We start from the raw sequence: 20858 nt of genomic DNA, 5'->3' as shown, positions 1-20858 counted from the left end.
TGGCCAATGTGATTGGCTGAGCCTTTCAGGGAGCTCTGTTTAGTTTCAGCAGCGGCAAACCTGCGCTGCGAGGAGGAGAGGAGGAGAGGAGGACGGTAGCAAAGAGGAAGAACGTGCATATAAGAAAGTATTTTTCAAAGAAACCTGTAAGTCACTTAAAGCCAAGTTCACTCATGAAATGTGTCCGTCATAATAACGTTACAGGCTATGCTAGGCTTTGGCCCACATCAGTCTAAAATTGTATGCAACCATGAATTACGGCTTTTGGACACTAACTGCACAACAAGCAGCACTATTAGTTCTCTCAGTCTCAGAGCAACATTTCTAATTTTGATTGAAACTGTCAGAAAAAACGGCAGCCTCGAGCAGCCAGGATATTAGTTTAAAGAGGCTGCTAAAATTATACGTTAAAATGTTGGTGACACAATAATTTCATCCTAGTGGCATTGACATATTCATAGGGTTAATTTTTGAGACAAAATATAATGAGGTAGTCATGATTTTGCAAGTATTCCACCTTGTAGTGCAGTTTGCACTACAATTGTTAGGCTGCTGATGTAAATTGATTGATTAGTGTAGATTTGACAAAGAATCTGAATTGTCTCACTTTTTATATGGCACGAATCAATGTGTTATTTTATCAAGAGGCAATATGTCCTAGTGCAGTCAGAGGGGAAAAGCCAGGGCCAAAGGTGAGGCACATCAAGCACAGAATAATAATTTTGTGGTCATCTTAGATGAGTTTTATGGACAAAAACCACCAGTTCATTTAGTGTTCCCTTAGTGCTAATGTGTAAGAGAAGTTGGTGTACTATAACTGAAGTAATCGTGTTAAGATAAGATTACCTTTCGTTTTGTCACAGCAGAAAGGGGACAGTGCAAAGTTATATAGCAAAAATTAGAATACAATAAGAATAATATACTGTACACAACTGTACAGAATAGAATAAAATATACATTAGGATAAAAATAGAATACAAATGTTATATACACCTGAGTAAAAATACAACTTACAACGTCTTATTGCACGTGTGTGTGTTTGATCAGCTGCAAAAGTCTTTGTGGAGTCTGACAGCAGTGGGGAAGAAAGACCTGTGAAATCGCTCCATCCCACATTTAAGTCCTTAAAGTTATATTCTTTTATTGTCTTGACTGTATTTGAAGCTAGTTTTATTTTTGTATGATACCTGATTTATGTGGAATATGGCTGAAGTAAACTAAAGTCTAAAATACTTAGTCATTTGTTTAATAGTAATTTAACATTATATAATTCACATAAAAAACTATGAATTGTAATTTTAAATGGTTTAATAGCATGTAGAATAGCATATGTAGGCAAGTATATTTCTCCTTTTTTATCAAGAAGCAAAGACGAAAAGGAAAAAAAAAGAAATAGGGCGGGGTTCGGTGGTTGAAACACCCGTCCCCACCAATGCCAAAACCAAATCTACGCCCTTGGGTCAGTGTCAGTCTGATCAGCTCAAATCCAGAATCCTGCTGCGATAAAGCAAATTGTCTTTTTATGATCCAATCAAACTGATGCTGCAGATGTGGTCGCTGTAGTGTCTGTAAGTTTGAGTCTTGTGTGTCTGCAACACCACACATTCAGAGGGGGAGAGAGGGCAGTAGAGGCCTCGACCAACACCCACAAAGCTCTCCTGCGGGGAAAGAATCTGGCCAAAACTCTACTGGTTAAAATGTCTCTGCTCTCTGGTGTCACTGTAGTGCAGAGGCTTCAGAACTAGAATCCTCTGGTTTAAAGATTTCTTCAACATTAAATAATCCAGTGACAGTTGTCTGTATTTCCACCGCTGCACGCAAACAATAACTGTTAACAATGAATTCAGCAAACTTTATTTTTCAAATTGTAAACAAATACAGTTTAAAACAGCATTTCTGTCGCTGCCACAGTGTAACTCACATTAGGACCCCGTCCTCGTTTGCGCTCCACCTTCAAACTGTTAAAAGTCAATTTACTCGCTTGAGCAGGATTTCTCTCCGAGAGCAGGGAGGTGTCCGCCAGAGCGTGAAACTGTCACAGCGCGTGTAAAGGAGACACTGCTCTGGTCTGTGATCTTGGTCTCCCACTCAGAGACACAGGTTCCTGAGTGTCTAAAATTCCTACAGCTATGGGATGCGCTGAGAACACTCTTTGTGTGAGAGAAAATCTCCTCATGCAAATATGTAGAGCCTAATACTGTCAATAATGCAATGTTCTTAAGAATTGTCAGGTAGTCGAGCTTTTTAGTTCAATCAGCTGAATTTCGATGTCTTCTGTGTCCTGCCAGTTAAAGAGAGACACATCCAGCTGCTCATTAAAGCTTTCTTACTTGATCAGAAAAGAAAACATTGGTCCATACACCCAAAAGTCCTGAAAACGCAGAGTGATTTATGTCTTGAGTCTTCGGATGTATCTGTGTATTTCGTGGTGCTGATGCTGCGCTGAGTGTGCAGCACCTGAAGCACGAAGCGCCTCTTTCAGTGCGCCCCAGGGTGGCTGTGGCAGTGTGTGAATGTGTGTGTGAATGGGTAGATGACTGGATGTGTAAAGTGCTTTGGGGTCCTTAGGGACGAGTAAAGCGCCATACAAATACAGGCCATTTTACCATTTGAAGTGTTGGAGTGTGGATGTTTCAACATTGCTTGAAAAACTGTCAGCTAGTAACGCCTCTCACCAGTAGGCTAAGTGATTTTTAGCCAATTACAAGTTGAATCTGGTAGTTGGGGTTGTTAGCTAAGATACTGTCATTAAGAAGCGGCACAACTAATATGTCTACTCGAGCTAATTTGCGATGTGCATCGCTGTCCAGGCCGTAGATATTTATTTCTAGTGCAGCTTTTTAGATTAATTCATTGAGGCTGCTGTGCCATTTGGAGTAAAAGTGAATGTAATGTATACAGCACATCTTGTCACTGGAAATGGTTTGCACTGTTCATATATTTATATTATTTATTGTAGTTATTGGTTAAAAAGCTTTATGTTGTGAAAAACTGAAATCTGGAAATTCAAATGTTTGTGCCTTATTTTGTTAATGTTTTTACATATTCTATTTGAAAATACTAAGATTTGTATATTCATTTATTTATTTATTTTTGTTTGTATGATAGCATTTTTTAAGGTGAAAAATAAATCAGACATTACAACCAGTTACTCAGTACTTGATTAGTCTTTTCACCAACTACTTTACTCTTACTTCAGTAATTTTTTGGACGACTACTTTTCACTTTTACTTGAGTAACAATATTGCAAAGTAATGCTAGTCTTAGTTGAGTACAATTTTTAGATACTCGACCCACCTAAAATATTGTCATTGGCCTTATATGTGACTCTGTGCATCTACTGTGCAACCTAATATTGATACTGTGGTTTCTCACACATACTTTGTCGATGCATTGATCACAGCATAGCATTAGCTCAGCACTACTGAACTAAACTTTGAGGAGAACCAATTTCTCTCTACTAAACTTTTGCCCAGCTGTATCTCTTTTCATGTTTAATCCAAACCCTCTGCCTTTTCTTTATGGGTTAATGTTTGTCCCACATTTTCACCTCCTTTAACTGTATTTATCTTAAAAACACTTAAAAACAGAAATCATATGTTATTGGGTTTTTTGTTTTGTCTTTTTTGCACAGGGAGTGGTGCAGGTGCCTTGATGAGAGAATTCTTAATTGCTGTTTGAATCCAGTTTGAGTCACAACCTGACTGGATTCCTCCATCCTGATGACTGCTGCTGTGGTGAACTGCTGTGGATAATGGACCCAGACCATCCTCTGCATCTCCTACTGGACCTGCAGATAAACACTTCCTTCTACAACTGTTTCAGCTTCCCTGACACAAAGATACAGAAAATCTACACCTCACACCACGATCCCTGTACTCAGTTTAGACATAAGCTCCTTATTGTGTCATATCAGGTTTCGATTGAATGAACACTTCATTTTTTTTTTGTTTTTTTTGTTTCATTGGCTGCTGTAACACTGTGATGTCACAACTTCTGGGATAAATAAAGTATTTGTTGTCTGGTTAGGGATTCATTTAATGCATTTTTAAGAGCTCTACAGTTTTTTTCTCTTTTTAATTCTTTTTGATTAAAACACTGGATGTGATTGACAACTTCAAGGCAGTAATACCATAAACATGCGTTAGACCAGAATCTGATCCTGGATAGCTCTGACTACTTACAGGATGTCATAAGTTTACAGTAATACAGTAATCTTTAATTCAAGATTCAAAGTGTTTATTTTCATGTGTCCAAAGAAAAAATAAGGTATTTCTCTGTGCAATGAAATTCTTTCTTTGCTGTCCACCCACAGATGCCGATTAATATGTACAATAGAAATAGAACAGATGAAATACAAATATTACAAATAAATGAATGAAGACAGAAAAGGAGACAAAATATGGAGATTTGAAACAGAGATGTGTGCAAAAGAGCTATAGCTTAATATGCCGGTTTAATATGTAAGATGACCTGATGTGCAAAAAATATATATATATTATTACTGTTCAAAAATGGGTCAGCTGTTCAAGAATCTGATGGCAGTGGGGAAGAAGGAGTTGTTGAGTCTGGATGTTCTGGATTTCACACTTCTGAACCTCCGCCCCGAGCGCAGAAGTGTGAACAGTCCATGTCAGGGCTGTGTGGGGTCTTTGAGGATGGAGGCAGCTCTCCTCTGGACTCTGCGATGGTAGATGCTCTGCAGAGAGGACAGCGGAGCTCTGATGATCTTCTCCACAGTTGTTATCACTCTCTGCAGGTGTTTGCGGTCCATGGCAGTAGTGCTGCCGTACCATGCAGTGATGCAGCTGGTCAGTGAGCTCTCCACAATGCAGCTGTAGAAGCTGCTGAGGATCTTGGCTGACATACCAAATTTCCTCAGCCTCCTCAAGAAATACAGCTGCTGCTGAGCCTTCTTGACCAGCTGTGTGGTGTTCAGTGTCCAGGTGAGATCCTCAGAGATGTAAACGCTCGTCAATGTCCTCGCCGTGAGGCTTGCAGAGTTCCGGCCAATCCGTGCATTCAAAACAGTCTCTCAGGCCCTCACTGTATTCCTCAGACCACACCCTTATCACCTTCTTCGTAGTAAAAGCAGATAGTAGTGTGTTTGGTGATTAACTAAAACACCATAACAACAGGTGAGCTCTTTAAAAGAACTTTCTTGAAGGACTGTAAGGTACAAGGTGTAAAGACGTTACAGTAAGATTATAGTCACTTTAATGGAATCTGGTGAAATTAAATGTACTTGACTGGTATACATTCAGTTGATAAAAAGGATATTTTCCTTAACATTTAATTTGTATAAATAAACCTTAGATTTTATATTTTTCAGCTGCATTTAATCAAAACTATTATCTTTTTTTAGGGGAGGGAATGAGAGCAGGGGTCTGGCAGGTCGTTAATCACAATGTTGAATCCAAATTTATGACCTTGGCAGCAACACTAAGAGCGTCCTCTGGTGGACACAAATAATATGTTCGTCTTTCAGCTCAACACGTGACTGTGACCCAAAATAAGTTCTGACACTTTTAAACTGAGCTGAGACGCCATTAGAGAGAGTCGTATCTCTGCTGCAAGACACACGTTTGGAGGATTTTAAATAGAAAGTTCAAGAGACACTAATTTGGTGAGTTAAAAATACTTAAAGATCAAATGGCTGAGAAACTTGCACTTGTCGAAAATTACCTGAGCTGCCATGTGTGTTCAGAGACTTTCAGAGATCCTGTGTCTCTGAGCTGCAACCACAGCTTCTGTTCAAGCTGCCTGCAACAATTCTGGGAACAAACTACAAACAAAAACTGTCCCATTTGTAAAAGAAAATCTTCAAAGGACTATCCTATTGTGAACTTTCCACTGAAAGAACTTGCTGATTCATTTGCTGGGAGAAACAAAACTGGGTCATCTGAGACAGAAAGAGGGGAGAAGAAATTAACTGTGGTGTGCAGCAAACATGAGGAAGTGCCTAAACTGTTCTGTGTGGACGAGCAGAGTACTGTGTGTCCTGTGTGTGACTTTTCTCTCCACCAGAGTCACAAAGTGGTTCCTGTAGAAGAAGCAGTCAGTGACCTGAAGGAGCAGCTGAAATCTGACTTAAAGTCTCTGCAGGACAAGAGGAACAAATACAAACAAGTGGAGAAAACATACAATGAAATGATTCAACACATGAAGAAACAGCTGTTGTCCACAGAGAGGCAGATCAGAGCAGAGTTCAACAAGCTCCAGCAGTTCCTGAAAGAGGAAGAGGAGTCCAGACTGGCAGCTCTGAGGGAGGAAGAGGAGCAGAAGGGGAGGACTATCAGCAGAGAGATGAAGATGATTGAGGAGCAGATCTCCTCTCTGTCAGACAGCATCTGTGCTGTTGAAGAAGAGCTGCAGAAACACAGCGTGCCATTCCTCAGCAGTTATAAAGACACTCAGAGCAGAGCCAGAGCCCAGAGCTCAGTGTCAGATCCACAGCTGGTCTCAGGAGCACTGATAGATGTGGCCAAACACCTGGGCAACCTGTCCTTCAGAGTGTGGGAGAAGATGAAGGAGAAGGTCCACTTCAGTCCTGTCATTCTGGACCCAAACACTGCAAACCCCTCTCTCTATCTGTCTGATGATCTGACCAGTGTGAGACTTGGAGAAACAAAGCAACAGCTTCCTGATAATCCAGAGAGAAACACTCTGTTTGCCAATATTTTTGGCTCTGAGGGTTTCAGCTCAGGGAAACACAGCCTGGAGGTGGAGGTGGGAGACCATCCTCGCTGGGTTATAGGTTTAGCTAAAGAGTCAGTTGAGAGGAAGGGAGAGTGTTTTGTTTCACCAAAAAATGGATTCTGGTGTTTATTCCATCGCAGTGGAAAATACAATAATAGTGATGGTGAAACTGTGACAGTGAAGAAGAGTCTCCAGAGGATCAGAGTCCAGCTGGACTATGACAGGGGGGAGGTGTCCTTCTATGACTCTGAAGACATGACTCACATCTACACTCACAGAGACACTTTCACTAAGAAACTCCTCCCATTTTTTAACATTGGAGAGGCAGGAGACGCCAGAACCTCTGATATCAAAATCTGTGAGATGGAGATTTCTTTGAAAACTGCAACGAGGTCTTTGTGAGTTTTTTGTTACAGCTTGTTTTGTGGTTGCTTGTTTTTCAGTTTCGGCTACTCCTGTTGTTATTTTCTATGGGAGAAATGTCAGGAAGAAAAATTTAGCACCTGAAGCAATTTATACAAAAAGATACAAATTATTGTTTTGTTGCAAATTCAGTTTGAAGGTGTTTAAAGTCATTAAGTGTTTATGAAACTGTTTTTAAACATTTAATCACTACAAAATAGATGTGCAAGTGATAAACAAGCACTGATAAATGTCACTTCTTTACCTTTATCAGGTATTTAGATCCATATCAACTAATAACAGCATTGTGACAATTTGTACTTCTAATGTCTTCTTTTAATACTTAACTGTCAGTGATTCATTTAAGTGATTTGCTTCATTTATGTGTTTCTTATAGAATGTTCTCCATTACTTTGCAAAATAAGCCAAACTGTGTACATTGGCGTAATAATTCAGCCATGTTTTTCTTTAAAGTGTGTCATTGCAGAATAATGTTGACTGTATGACATTTATTCAGTTGTATTCATACAAACTTCATACAAGTTCATTCTTTCTTTTTAGGTTGTTCCTAAGTTCTGTGTAAATTGCTTTGTCAGATACAGATGCTGTTTTCTTTGCTACTGACTGACCCAAAACATTTATTTCATAATTGTTGAACATTTGTACAGTTGGAGCTGCTGTTTGTTCCAGTGTGTTTCTGTGAACTCTCACTTCACATTCCAGATCACATCAGCACATTCAGGATTTAGTCTTGTTAAAGGTGGATTTCCTGTTTTTCACCTTCAGAGCAAATATGATGAAAATGTCGGAAACACAAGTTCACTGAGTTCCTCGATTATTTTCTGTCAATAAAAATATCAAAATCTTGCTGCGTTTTGATTTGTGTATAAAAATCGAAGAAAATTTGATCTCTTAATTTTTAATGTTTAATTCTTACTGTATTCAAACTGTCCTTTTATCGGTAACACATTAACACATCTTTTTGAAGTTAGAGAAACACATGCATCACCTAAGAGAACAAAGCAAAAATCTGAAGAATCAGAGAACTTAATTTTTAATATTATTATACAGAAGAAATCCAAAGTGGCAAAAAAACGCAAAAGGGAAAGTAAGAGGAGGAAACTTCATGTGGTTTATGTGTAGGGCTGCACAAAAAACCTGTGTTTATTATTTAATCGTTGATAATTCAAAGAGAATGATGATTAATTAGAGGCATCAGTGCTATTTTAGTCCCCACTGTGCAGCCCTGATTTTGTTGGTCAGACTGTGACATATATATAAGCTCCCAGGCCTCTGCTAGAGGACCCGAGCTTGAAGGATAAACTTTCTTGCTTTTCTTCCAACAGATTTAACTCCACTTACGACTGATGAGTGTGACATTGTAAGGAACGATGTAGTAACATTAATTTAAAAATACCTTTGTTTGCTCGTTATTGAGATTTTACAGTATGGCAGTAATTATTTTTATAATAATAAAAATAAATACAATTTCTTTCACCTTTGGCTCATTATTTTTTTTTTAATTAAGTGAAAGTTCAATTGACTATGTGCACGATAGCATATGCTAGTTCCGGTGCGGAAAATCCTGTGTGGAGCTTTGTTTCCGGTGTCCTATTCGCGCCCTGTTTAATGTCCAAAAGAAGTTAACCAAATGAATGAATTAAGCGTCGATTTACATTTCTATAGATGTCTTGGTCATTTACCCAATATAACTGTAAATGATGTTCATGGACTGGTCGATATTTTGCCCCCACGCCTCAGAGCAAAAGAGAAAAGGGATTCAAATGTTATATTTCTCAGCTGTCCCTCGTTTATTGCGGGTGTTATGTTCTAAAAATAACCAGCCATGGGTGAAATCAAGTAGCCAATTTTATTTTTTTGATGCGTGGACATCGTGGACATCCAGTACTGCACTTTTTAATTTAGAAGGTAAGTCACAACATACCCTTCATACATACTAATGTATAGAAACCCTCACCAGCAATCGTTCATTTTTTGTGTGGCTTTTTTCACCGTTTGTTAACATGCTGTGTAGGTGTGTACTTGACTCGCTGATATCGACATAACGGGAAACATCTGTGACTGTTGTTCACCTGTAGTTTGAATGCTGAATATTTGCCTGTTTATAGAATAAGACCAGTCACTATACAGAGATGCGCTTCTGTATGTGGACGATGTGTCTTATGCTGCAGTGATGCAGTTCTGCTTGTGTTGAGTGATGCAAACAACCGATCGATCTAAACTCTTTAAACGTCAATCACGTGGTTACCGGCTACCGGCGAAAATAATCGGGACGGTAAGCCAATTTCTTTCTTAGCGCATTTGCGCTGCTGTGTGTTTTTGTGGTCTTCTTTTGCGGCTAATTCAGTGAATTTTGGTCTGATCGTGGTGAAACTTGGTGTGTGGAGTCAGTGATAGCTCTGGGAGCTAACCAGCCTATCTTTAACCGGTTACTTACATGAAGTCTGAAGAATTTCTGGTTCGGTTTTGTTTGTTTAGCGGACTTCTGCGCATTTACGTAACTGCTCGTTTAATCGCGGCTTATTTTCGGTGTGTTTGGTGGTTGTAGAAATGGTTTATATGACATTTTAGCTGAGATTATGAGGTTTCTGTGGATACCACACATGTCTGGACTTATATTTCTCAACCCGCGTTATAACCGATTATACGTGATCTCCTCCTTTTTGCCCCCGGTACCGGAGACGTGGGGCTTAAGTGGTTAAACGTCAAAATCTATCATTAGATTTTTTGTGACACAACAGTGGTGAGTGTTCCCACCTTCTGCTCTTTGGAACTTAACTCAATCTTTCCGTTTTCAAGTTTTGGACATGATTTTGGAGTATATTTTTGCAGTAGCGATTTACCGCAAAGTAAAGCTACCGGAAATGTGCAACCCCACATCCAGCCTCAAACCAGGAAGTTAGCATTTTCTCGTGCACATAGTCAATTTATTTCATACTTGTGGAAATGTATCTTATTTTGAAAAAAAATAGACGGAAGTTATACTTTCTCAGTGATGCTGTGATGTAAACAACGACCATTACTTCCGGTTATGGCTGCAGGTATGGTTTTTCCTGATTTTTAAAGCGGTTTGCGGGAAATGTAAATGATTTTATGCACACTGTGATTATTTCATATCGTTAATTTTAGTATCTAGTATCAGTTTTACAGATATTTTATAGGTTTTGGTGCTGAGCGCGCTAACAGCTAACAGCTAGTTAAAAAACTGACTTGATAGCACATTGTTAAGCTAGTTACGTTTTTGTCGTTTCGACCGTATTTGCAGCAGTTTAAACGCAACTGTCCATTTCTCGCTGTATGTGTATCTCTCTCTCTCTCTCTCTCTCTCTATGTGTATATATATATATATATATATATATATATATATATACACATATCCTGCAGAGACTGATGTGTTATTTGGTGCGGTGCAGCTTCAAGGGTGGGTGACCCACTCAACTAAAGCACATTTTGGTGCTGACCTTTTTTTCGTAGAGCGAAAAGCTCTACATTTTCCCTTCTTGCATGTTCTTACGTGTGCGTTTTCCAAAATGTTTTGCTATTGATTAATTATTTTATGATTTTTCTTTTGTCTTCTGTCCGTTTTCAGCTTTGAAAAGCTGAATTAAAAATTCAAAACACACCACAGAAAAGTAATGAAATTCTGGTATTATAATGTTCTTTTTCTGTTAGGACCTCTACTCAAGGAAGTAAAGGAGACTTTCAAGCAGTGAACTTTGATGGTGATAGAGAGTGATGGATAACCCGACAGCAAATAAGAGCCACATTCCCTGTCCGTCTTGGATGGCCCAGAATGGCTGGTCAGCAGCTTCATCTCAGAACCCGCTCGTCAACCTTCTCCCCAACTCCTATGAGCACATGCAGGCATCCAATCAGAGTTGTACTAACAACTTGAACACTGTATCTTCCAGAAACAACCCTCACGCTGACATGTATAAAACCTCTCATATTGGCAGCATTCCATCATCCAGCTCGCTGTTTGCCACAGATATCCCAAATCTCTCTCAAGGTATTTCTTTTACTCAACAAAGCTCTAACCTTTCATCGATCATGGTATCAGCGAACCAAGGAAAAAATGTTACCCCACCAGCTCTTCGACAGGCAAACCAAGGACTTCAGCTTTGTGGGCCCCAGGATTTATCAGTTCTCTCATCCCACAATGCCTTCAAGACATTTCAAAATCCAGTATCCAGTCTGGGTTTGTCAAGTGGGATTCAAGGCCTACCCCCCCGCCTGCCGTCATGCAGACAACATCAAGCTGCTTTTGAAGGAGAAAATGTGGAGTCCGCACATGGTGCAGGAAACACTCAAAGCTATACCTCATCCACCTCTCAGGAGCAGCCTGAGTGGTTACCTTCATCACATTGCAGAGGTAAGCTGTAGCTGTATTACATGCGTGTTACAATGTGTTTTTTCATATCATATTAATGCAGGTACGCATGCAAGGTTGGATTTAAACTCGGTCCAACGCAGTATTTAGTATTTTAGTTGGTGCATTAGTTAAGCGGCTTACATAAATGCAAATAACTGATTAAGTGTTAGGGTTTTGAGGGGTGTTGAATCCTATTCTCGCTATCACAGGACAAAAGAACACACTGGGCAGGTTGCCACCTTATGACAAAGCTAACAAATTAAATTCTTGAATATCTGATTTTTAAGGAAAGCATGAAATTCAGAGATTAGGATTAAAACTTAAAGAGTTCAGTTTTGACTAAATCCTCAATTAATTTATATATATATATATATATATATATATATATGTATATATGTATATAGCACTTGGTACTAATAGATCCACCTGTTTGTTTGTTTTTTGTTTTGTTTTGTGTTTTTGGAAGTGTAGATGTTTTTTAAAGTCTTTTAGCTCTTCCTCACACAGTCTTTAAAAATCTAGCCAAATTGTAGATTAGGTTACGTTAGACTGATCTAATTTGTCTGTTGTGGATTGTTATACTTAAAAAAATGTAAACTAAAAAGTTGACCTAGTTTCGCCTGTCTAAACAAGTGTTTGCAGAACTGTTTAACACTTTGTGTGTTTGCTTTTAACTTTACTGTCTTCTCAGCAGGAGCTGTGAATGACCCTGTCCCAAAAGCAGCTGTTCAAAACAAAAACACAAATAAATCTACTACGGTGAGCAAAATAACAGCAAATGCAGATGAAACTTCTGCTGTTTGATGGATGATTTGAAGATATTTGCATTTTTCCACACCTTTTTGCTTTTACAGAGGTTTACATTTTAAGTCCCTTTTAACTGTAGCAATGCAATAAAGGCAAAATCTTGCCTTTTAACTGACATCATGTTAAAGAGCCTTGGAGATTTTAGATGATTACTACTATAACTGTTGTATTTTGTCCTGTAAAGGTTTTATTATGTCTGCTTTCAGGCCAGCAGTGAAAAGCGGCGTTCAGATGTTTTACAGCAGCGCGCTGAGCTGCTTAAACAACTGGCAGAGATGGATAAACTTGTAAGTGTGTTATGGCTTTTTTTTCTTAAATAAAAAAGGTAATTCGTGCTTTTAAATAGTTCCCAACAAACATAGTTGAAACCCTGATAGCACATCTCTGGTCAAAATTGTGTGCAGTACAACAACAAAATCAGAATTGTGAAGTGGTGGACATACCGATTAATTTGTTAACGAAGTAGTCGTGAACAGATGGGAACACGTTTTCTCCATGTACAATAAGTAGAAATACGAGAGTCTGTTATTGCTATTTGTGTTAACATACATCAATTTTGTCTCATATGTTGCAATGTGAACTTAAGTTAGTTCCCCCTGCCCATAGTGTCGACGTCTCCCAGACTGAAAGACGTGGTGTTTAATTTTCTTTCTTGCTAGAAAGTGTAATGATGAAGTTGACGTTTTCTCAAAGTCAAAATGCTTGCTGGGTTGTTATGTAGTATTAATACTTTAAAATACTTAAAGAAAATTCTACACAGTTGCTTCCTGCTTACTTCACTTTCCTCCTGTTAAGCTGAAAGCACTGCCATCAGATAACAGCAGCGATGGGCAGTCGTCAGATGATGAGCCACCTCAGTGTGAACAGACTGCTGCAAATTCAAAGGTAACTGCACAATAAATTATTGCTTGCACGTTCTTTGGGCTTTTCATATGCGGTGTGATTGTCAAGGTTGTTATCACGTCATATCACCTTCTAATTATTTCTATTACAGTCGCGTAATTCAGCAAATGGTTCTTCACCTTCATACTGTGACGAGCAAAATGATGCTTGTGATACGCCAGAGTCACCTGCAGAATCGCTGGTATTTACCTGCATTTTTTACTTTGTTTATGATATTAAATTTTGCATGCTGATTACAGTATGTTGGATTTTATTAGTGTATTACATTATAAATTGTAAATTATTATAAAAAGTGACCCTAACCCCGTGTTTTGGGGAACCCAAAAAGGACTTTTTTTGAAGGGAAAAATGTTAGAGGTTTTTAATTTGTTTATCTATGTTTTTGTTGTTGATTTTGTTTAATCTTAAGTCAAGGAAAAAAAAGATTTCTTTTATTTCTTTCAGAAAAAGGAAGTTGTGTCAGACATGTCAGGGGAGGACGATGATCACGATTACTCACCAGGGAGTGATGAAGAGTTCAAAGAAGGTTCTTCAGATGAATCCAGTCATAGCGATCCAGAGTCCCCCGTGAGTGAAGAACCGCACCAAGAAGAGCAGAACTCAAAATCAGAAAATTCTTCAGGAAAGGATAAAGGAGTCACTCCTGTAAAGAGCAAACCTATGATTAGTCAGGCAGAAGCGTCACAAACGCCAGTGTTGCCAGCTGTAAAACGACCAAATTCAAAAGCTCGCTTTTATGACAAGAAGAATTACTGCTTGTTTTGCTCCAAGCCGGTGTTAAAACTGTCACGGCATTTTGAGTCAATTCACAGTGACAAACCAGAGGTTGCAGCTGCATTTCAGTATCCCAAACACTCCAAAGAAAGACAAAATATATGGAAAAAATTAACAAATGAAGGAAACTTTGCACATAATAAAAATGTTTTGAAAACAGGAGAGGGAACTCTTGTCGTACGACAGAGACCGAAAGTGCTTGGACAGGCCCGTGACTTTCTTCCTTGTCTTCACTGTCATGGTCTTTTTGTGAAGAGAAACCTGTTCAAACACATGAGGACGTGCCCAGCGAAAAGCAAGATTGAAAAGGATATTGGAAAAAAGCGCATTGCATCAATGTGTGTGCTGGCAACTTTGGACTGTGAAGACCGTGGCATAAGTGATGTCGCTAGGAGCATTCTGAATGAAATGATATACGATGATGTGACGCGAGCTGTTATGGATGACAGGATTCTCTTGCAGTTTGGGGAATACATGTACAATCATTATGGCCGTGATGCGAAAAAGCACCCATATATAAGACAAAACCTTCGTCAGATAGCAAGACTTGTGCTTGAGGCTCAAAAAACAACCCCAATGAAGAAGCTGGAGGACTTCTTTCACCCTTCAAACTTCCAGCGTGTGGTGTCTGCAGTGAACGTCCTGGCAGGCTATGATTCAGAAACCAAAATTTACGTCGCTCCTTCCGTTGCAGTCAAGCTTGGTCACAGCCTGCAGAAGACCTGCAGTATTGTTAAGGATAACGCGGTAAAGTCTGGTGATACAAAACAGGCAGAGGCTGCTAAAAACTTCCTCTCTGTGTACCAAAAGAAGTGGACTAAGCTTGTTTCTTCGGCCGCATTAAGAAGTCTCAGAGAAATTAAATCAAAACGAGCAAAGCAGATACCACTTGTTCAAGATATGAAGCGCTTGCATTTCCACTTGGAGAAGGTTCATACTACAGCTGAGAAGAATCTACGAGACAGTCTTTCTACAGAAAACTTTGTCGCGCTGGCCAGGGTCATGCTTGCCCGGATAATCCTCTTCAACAAGAGAAAGCCTCGAGAGGTTGCAACGATTCAGCTGACGGAATTCATGTCACGAACAAAATCAGATCCACCTGATGACTTGGACCCGTCTGTCACAGAGTTGGAAAAAACCATGTGTAGGTTCTTCACCAGAGTTGACGTACGTGGGGACTGCGGGAGAAAAGTCCCTGTTTTACTGAAGCCCTCATTTGAGTCGGCTCTGGAGCTTCTAGTGGATTCTCGCGAGGCATGTGGAATCACCAGTAAGAATCCCTTCGTCTTTGCCCGACCAAATGCTCTGTCTAACTACAGGGGGACAGATTGTCTTCAAGGATTTATCAAAGAATGTGGAGCTCAAAACTCTGAAGGTCTGACATCAAAAAATGTCCGCAAGCATTTTGCAAAAATGCTACAACTGATGAACCTGGATGAAAATGAAGCCAACCAAATTTTTGGGCCTAATAACAAAATCCAGATCCTGCGGCAGTGCAATGACTCCACACTGGATGATATTGAAATGGATTCTGAAGGTAATAAGGCTTGTAAAAAGTAGGCCTACATTACATTAGACTAATTGGCACTGGTTCCTGACTCCCATCACAAGCTAGAAATATAAGAAAAAAGTAAGAAAGTTGGATATTTTTAATTGGTTAAAAAAAACGCACGCCATGAGCTACTCAGTTGTGATTGTTTGCAGAAGGCAACATGCTGAGTGAATTTATAAAGCGGGAGTCACTCAGTTAAGTTAAAAAAACAAGTGTGTGTAAATCCTGCAATTTATTTGAAGAAATGTGTATACGTGCTGGGATTTCTGAGAGAAAACATCTTTTTGTCTTTAATCCAGCTGAGTCGTGGGATCATAGTGAAGGCAGACCAGCATCTCTTAATCAACAAAAACGTGGAGGAAAAAGTGCCAACAAATCTATCAGAGGTAATCATGGTGAACTTTAACAGACTTTCTCATGTTTCTTTTTCATTTTTAGCCAAAAAACGACAGAAAAAAGTAATAAATGGCAGTTAAGTCATTAAAAAAATAGCAGGTCATGAAACAGTAAAAGGAGCAAAAGATTTGTTAAGCTGTTGTGTTCAGAATGTTCCAAAAGAGGTGCGCTCGTTGGCTTTTTGGCTGTTGATAAACCTGAACCTACAAAACATTCTCACTGTCATCATCTGTCAGATGATTCTGTCCTAGATTATGCTCTCTGCATCCGTGAGTCCGCTTGGGTCCAAGTGACTTAATATTCATGATAAGTTAAAAGGGTCTGTGCAGATGTCCGTGTGCGTTGTGTTTTGTGACTGTGTAGACTCGTCCACAGGGAATTTCCATTACAGTGCAACAGTAACTTGACACAGAAAAAAATCCAGATTACAACAAGTGAAAGTGAAAATGCACAAAACACAGTTTATGTTTGGATGTTTTACATTTTCAGTGGAAAACATGTTCTCAGGTTCAGGCTCAAAATGTTAATTAGAATCATTTTACTACTGTATTTAAATGTGCAAACATGTTTCAACACATGGCTGAAATGTTGGAGGTCACGAGAAAGATTTTAACGTGAAATGCATTCAGAAAAAAATGGTCTTAAAGGGAATTGCAAACCTTTCTGAAACCCTACACCGTAACCTGATGTCCGCCTCCCTTGAAATGTAACCGTAGTCTGGGTCAGTGCAGCCCACAACTCTTCTGATTGGCTAGCTCAGTACTGTTGATTCTTTCTATGCATTTACTGCTTAATATCTAAGCACGTTTGTAAATATGTAAATGTGGGCAAATTGCTCCAATATGAGATTTGACATCGACTGTATCAATAAATAAGTGAGAACTGAGTGATGGTGGAGGTGTAGCAGGAGAGGATGAGATTCAGAGAGAATCTGTGGAAGAAAACCTGCCACCAAGCAGGTTGATTTCAGTCTGTTACCCCAGTAATTGTCAGAGAGTTTATCTCCGTTCTGTTTCTGGAACAGAAACTCCAGACATTTCCTCTTCTCAGGGTTAATGTGAGTTCTCTTTTTTTTATTCTGTCAGGCTCCAAATGTACACCCAAACACATATGGGGGGATGCTGAGGTTCGTGCTGTAGAAAAACACATGATGCGCTTCATTCAGGAGCACAAAGTGCCCCAGAAGGATGACTGCGTCAAGTGTCTTGAAGCTGAGGCAAAAGCACTGAGGAACCGCACGTGGAAAGGTCTAAAGAACTACGTCCGAAACAGGATCACAACTCTGAAAAGACAAAGTGACTCTTCGCAGGATTCACCGACCAGCAGCAAAAGGCCCAGAGAAGCAGAACCACAGAAAAGTACTGCACATTACCTACAGCTATAGATGTGATATGTTGTTAAAGGCCAAACCTGTTTTTTTGTTTTTTGTAAATTTCTTCAACAACCCTCTTTCCTTATTCTTTGCTATTCTTCCTTTGCTTATTCTTTACCACCTTCTCTCACTCTTCGATCTCTCTGTTTAGCTTTTTTTGGGTATCTGTCTCTTTCACAAAGTCATGAGTGTCTTCCTGTATTAGAATGGCCAACAAAAGCTGATAATTGCCCACCAATTTAACAATACCAATCTGTTCTTTTTATGATCGCAGCAGTTTTCATCATGGTGTTGTTTCAAATAATCCAGCTGATTTTTTTTTTGAATACTCAGTTTTATGCTGTACCCTTAAATGCTGTTTTAGGGTACAGATTAGAATCATAGTTCCTGTAAAATCTGTATTGTATTTGCATGTCTGTGTATATGTGCTGGGATTTCTAAGGTGAACATAGACTGACTTACTGACTTACTTATTTATTTATAGCGAGACAGCCTACGAGTGGACGACAAGCTGACTCACAGGATCACGATGAAGGCTCTACTGCAGACAATGGAGAGGCACCTTTTAATCATCAAAACGCACATGGAGAAACAAGAAGCGCCAGCAAGACTACACGTCCCAAATCTGTCAAATCAGGTGGACAAGGTAATAATGGTCATCTTTAAGACTGACACTGCATTTTTAGGTAATATCATGTCATGCTAGCTACTACCTGCTGCAGAGATGTTTTTGTTACCAGACTTTCGGACTTAATTTTACTTACAGTTCAGTACATTAGTAGAATTCATTTGATCTTTTATACCTCCATGGCTCTTACTCTGTCATTGCGTGGCTAGCATTTTAGCCCAGGTTTTAACTCTGCCCAAGATGAATTTTAATGTCAGGATAATTTATTTATTTTCTTTTCTTCCTGACAGGTTCCCACCATAAAACTAAACACACGTGGGAGGAGGCAGAGGTCCACGCTGTAGAAAGACACATGATGAGTTTCATTCAGGAGCACAAGGTGCCTCAGAAAGACGACTGCATGAAGTGTCTTGATGCTGAGCCAAGAGCGCTGAGAAACCGCACGTGGAAAGGTGTAAAGGACTACGTCAGAAACAGGATCACAACCCTACAAAGACAAAGCAGCTTCTCCCTGGATTCACCGAAAAGCAGGAAAAGGCCCAGAAAATCAGCGGAGCCACAGCAGAGTACTGCACATTACTGACAGCTGTAGATTTGATATGATGTTGTTTTCTTCAACATCCACTCTTAATTGACTTATCTCTCCCCATTAAGATTCCCAGTAAAAAGTTAATAATTGTCCTTAGATTTATATATTTTTTGTCTTCAATACAGTGAGACAGTCTGCAGGTGGAGAACAAGCCAGTTCATGGGATCACAATGACTTCTCCTATGGAGCTGGTGGAGCAGAAATGTTTTATCACCAACAAGAACATGAAGACACGACAAGCTCCAGCAAAACGAGCAGATCTGTCAAATCCAGTGAGAAAGGTAATAATGGTCACCTTTAATATACTTCCTGTCTGTTCATTTCTGTTTGCCTTTGGTTTAGATTGCCTTCATCACAATAATGGGACCGTCACACAAACTTATAATAAATTAATAAAAATACAAGAGTCAAATTAGTAGGCCAATCACCTTTTATGTGTTGCTGGTCCTGAACCTTTCATCTTTCTTCATCTGCCTCGTTCATCTTTGCCAACTTTTGGAATGTTAGCTTTTTACCACGATGAATAAAATAATCACATATTTTGTCAAATAATATTCAAACTATTTCACAAGTAAACCCACCAGCCTCTAGCAGCACAGTATATTAACACAATCTAGACATGTCGGTCCTACATGCAGCATTTTAGGTGAAAAGAGCTGATGGAAAATAAACAAATGTAAACAAATAGTATCCAAAATGGAATAAGTCTGTGTGTGGAGTATTTTACTTATAGCCCTTCCAGTTCAGTATTATATATTTCATAAAAAGTAAAGTAGTCATTTATATTTAACATCTAAAAATAAACCGAATAGGTGTACCCCCTTCTTTGTTGGGCATGATGGATGCACTTTCTTGACAAGCAGTCATTAGCATCCGAATGAAACAGTAATCTGGTATTATCTATGAAAACTAGGTGGGCAGAAATACAGCAAATAATACATTCAGTTGCATGATAGAAGCATCTATGGGTAGCCCCTGAGAAAATCATAAAAAGAAATAACCATAAAAAAAATAATATATTATTATATGGGGGGTTTTTTTTCATCTTCATAGGTTTCCACCATAAAACTAAACACACATGGGAGGAGGCAGAGGTCCACGCTGTAGAAAGACACATGATGAGTTTCATTCAAGGCCACAAGGTGCCTCAGAAAGACGACTGCATCAGGTGTCTTGATGCTGAGCCAAGAGCGCTGCGAAACCGCACGTGGAAAGGTGTAAAGGACTACGTCAGAAACAGGATCACAACCCTGCAAAGACAAAGTGACTGTTTCCAAGATTCACCAAAAAGCAGAAAAAGGCCCAGAAAATCAGCGGGACAGCAGAGTACTCCACATTACCAACAGCTGTAGATTTGATATGATGTTAATACTCAAACCTGCAACATTTCACATCTTTCAGCCGACTTATTGTTCTTTAATCTTTCTGTCCATTTGTATATAAGATGTGAGAATATCTTTCCATTATAGTTCTCAGTTTTTGTTTTCATGTTTTTTTATGTTTTATTTTATCAAGTTTGTTTAACAAAGACTGTTCATGAATACTGAAAAATTACTGTTTATTCACATTTAGATAAAAGGTTTTTTTTTTATGGTGTTCCTGGGTACTGTGACCAGTTTTGAATACAGTATCTGGTTATGTTGGTTGGTATACTGGCACATGATGCTTTGTTAAAATAAATGTCCAACAGTAAAGTCTCAAAAATAATATTGTAGCTTTTTTGGGGGGGGTCAGGGGACAAAACCTTGTATCTTGATGACACATTATTGTACACCGAGAGTTCTTTAGTTGGTATGAATCACGATGATGCAGTTACGTTACAGCGCCCTGAGGAAACTTTTGCTGTGATTTGATGCTATAAAAATTCAATTTAATGTATTCCAATAAAAGGAACAGGAGTGGTAGGGAAATTAGTCATTCAGAATGTTTGAATTTGATCAAATATAAATATAAAATGTTCATCAAAACAGTATCTTAATTTTTCAAAAAGAAAGTACTTGGTGACAGAACTGCACTGTTCATTCTTAACAGTAACAGAGAGCCATGGTACACCCTTAGTAGGTCGCCAGTCTGACACTCAACACTCTGATATTAATATTATATTGCAACATTTAAAAAAGTAATGAAGCATTTAAGCACGTGTTTAGTATTGTAGCTTCTTGTTGGCTGACCTTATTTCATTTACCATATATGTATTTAAATCTGGTAGTTTTCTAGGTATCTTCAGCTGGAAAGAATTAGCAGCTACTTTTAAATTATTTAAATAAATGTGCAATAATCTGAAATTCTGTACAGATGATATAGCATAGAAAACATATTTTCATCTAGTGCCATTGTATAACT

At 38.9% G+C, this 20858-nt stretch overlaps 2 protein-coding genes across 3 annotated transcripts; both read left to right on the top strand.

Annotated features, from left to right (window-relative positions):
• The first annotated feature begins 5546 nt into the window (after positions 1 to 5546).
• Positions 5547 to 7198, top strand: LOC106097377 (nuclear factor 7, brain). Its single transcript, XM_013267498.3, has one exon. The coding sequence runs from the start codon at positions 5653 to 5655 to the stop codon at positions 7099 to 7101; it is 1449 nt and encodes a 482-aa protein (XP_013122952.2). The 5' UTR covers positions 5547 to 5652; the 3' UTR covers positions 7102 to 7198.
• Positions 7199 to 10046: 2848 nt separating this feature from the next.
• Positions 10047 to 20219, top strand: LOC100698190 (uncharacterized). 2 transcript variants are annotated; one of them, XM_019366090.2, is made up of 13 exons: positions 10047 to 10163; positions 10795 to 11494; positions 12189 to 12253; positions 12508 to 12588; positions 13097 to 13186; positions 13296 to 13385; positions 13649 to 15515; positions 15830 to 15916; positions 17012 to 17284; positions 17783 to 17944; positions 18217 to 18492; positions 18641 to 18796; positions 19569 to 20219. In XM_019366090.2, the coding sequence occupies exons 2-13, from the start codon at positions 10858 to 10860 to the stop codon at positions 19865 to 19867; spliced, it is 4083 nt and encodes a 1360-aa protein (XP_019221635.1). In that variant the 5' UTR covers positions 10047 to 10163; positions 10795 to 10857; the 3' UTR covers positions 19868 to 20219. The 2 variants fall into 2 exon arrangements, with proteins under 2 accessions (XP_019221635.1, XP_025752779.1); XM_025896994.1 differs by having other exon boundaries at positions 12186 to 12253.
• The last annotated feature ends 639 nt before the right edge of the window (positions 20220 to 20858 follow it).

This window comes from Oreochromis niloticus, linkage group LG12 (genome assembly GCF_001858045.2).
Source record: "Oreochromis niloticus isolate F11D_XX linkage group LG12, O_niloticus_UMD_NMBU, whole genome shotgun sequence".
NCBI lineage: Eukaryota > Metazoa > Chordata > Actinopteri > Cichliformes > Cichlidae > Oreochromis > Oreochromis niloticus.
This window is presented reverse-complemented; position numbering and strand designations above follow the sequence as displayed.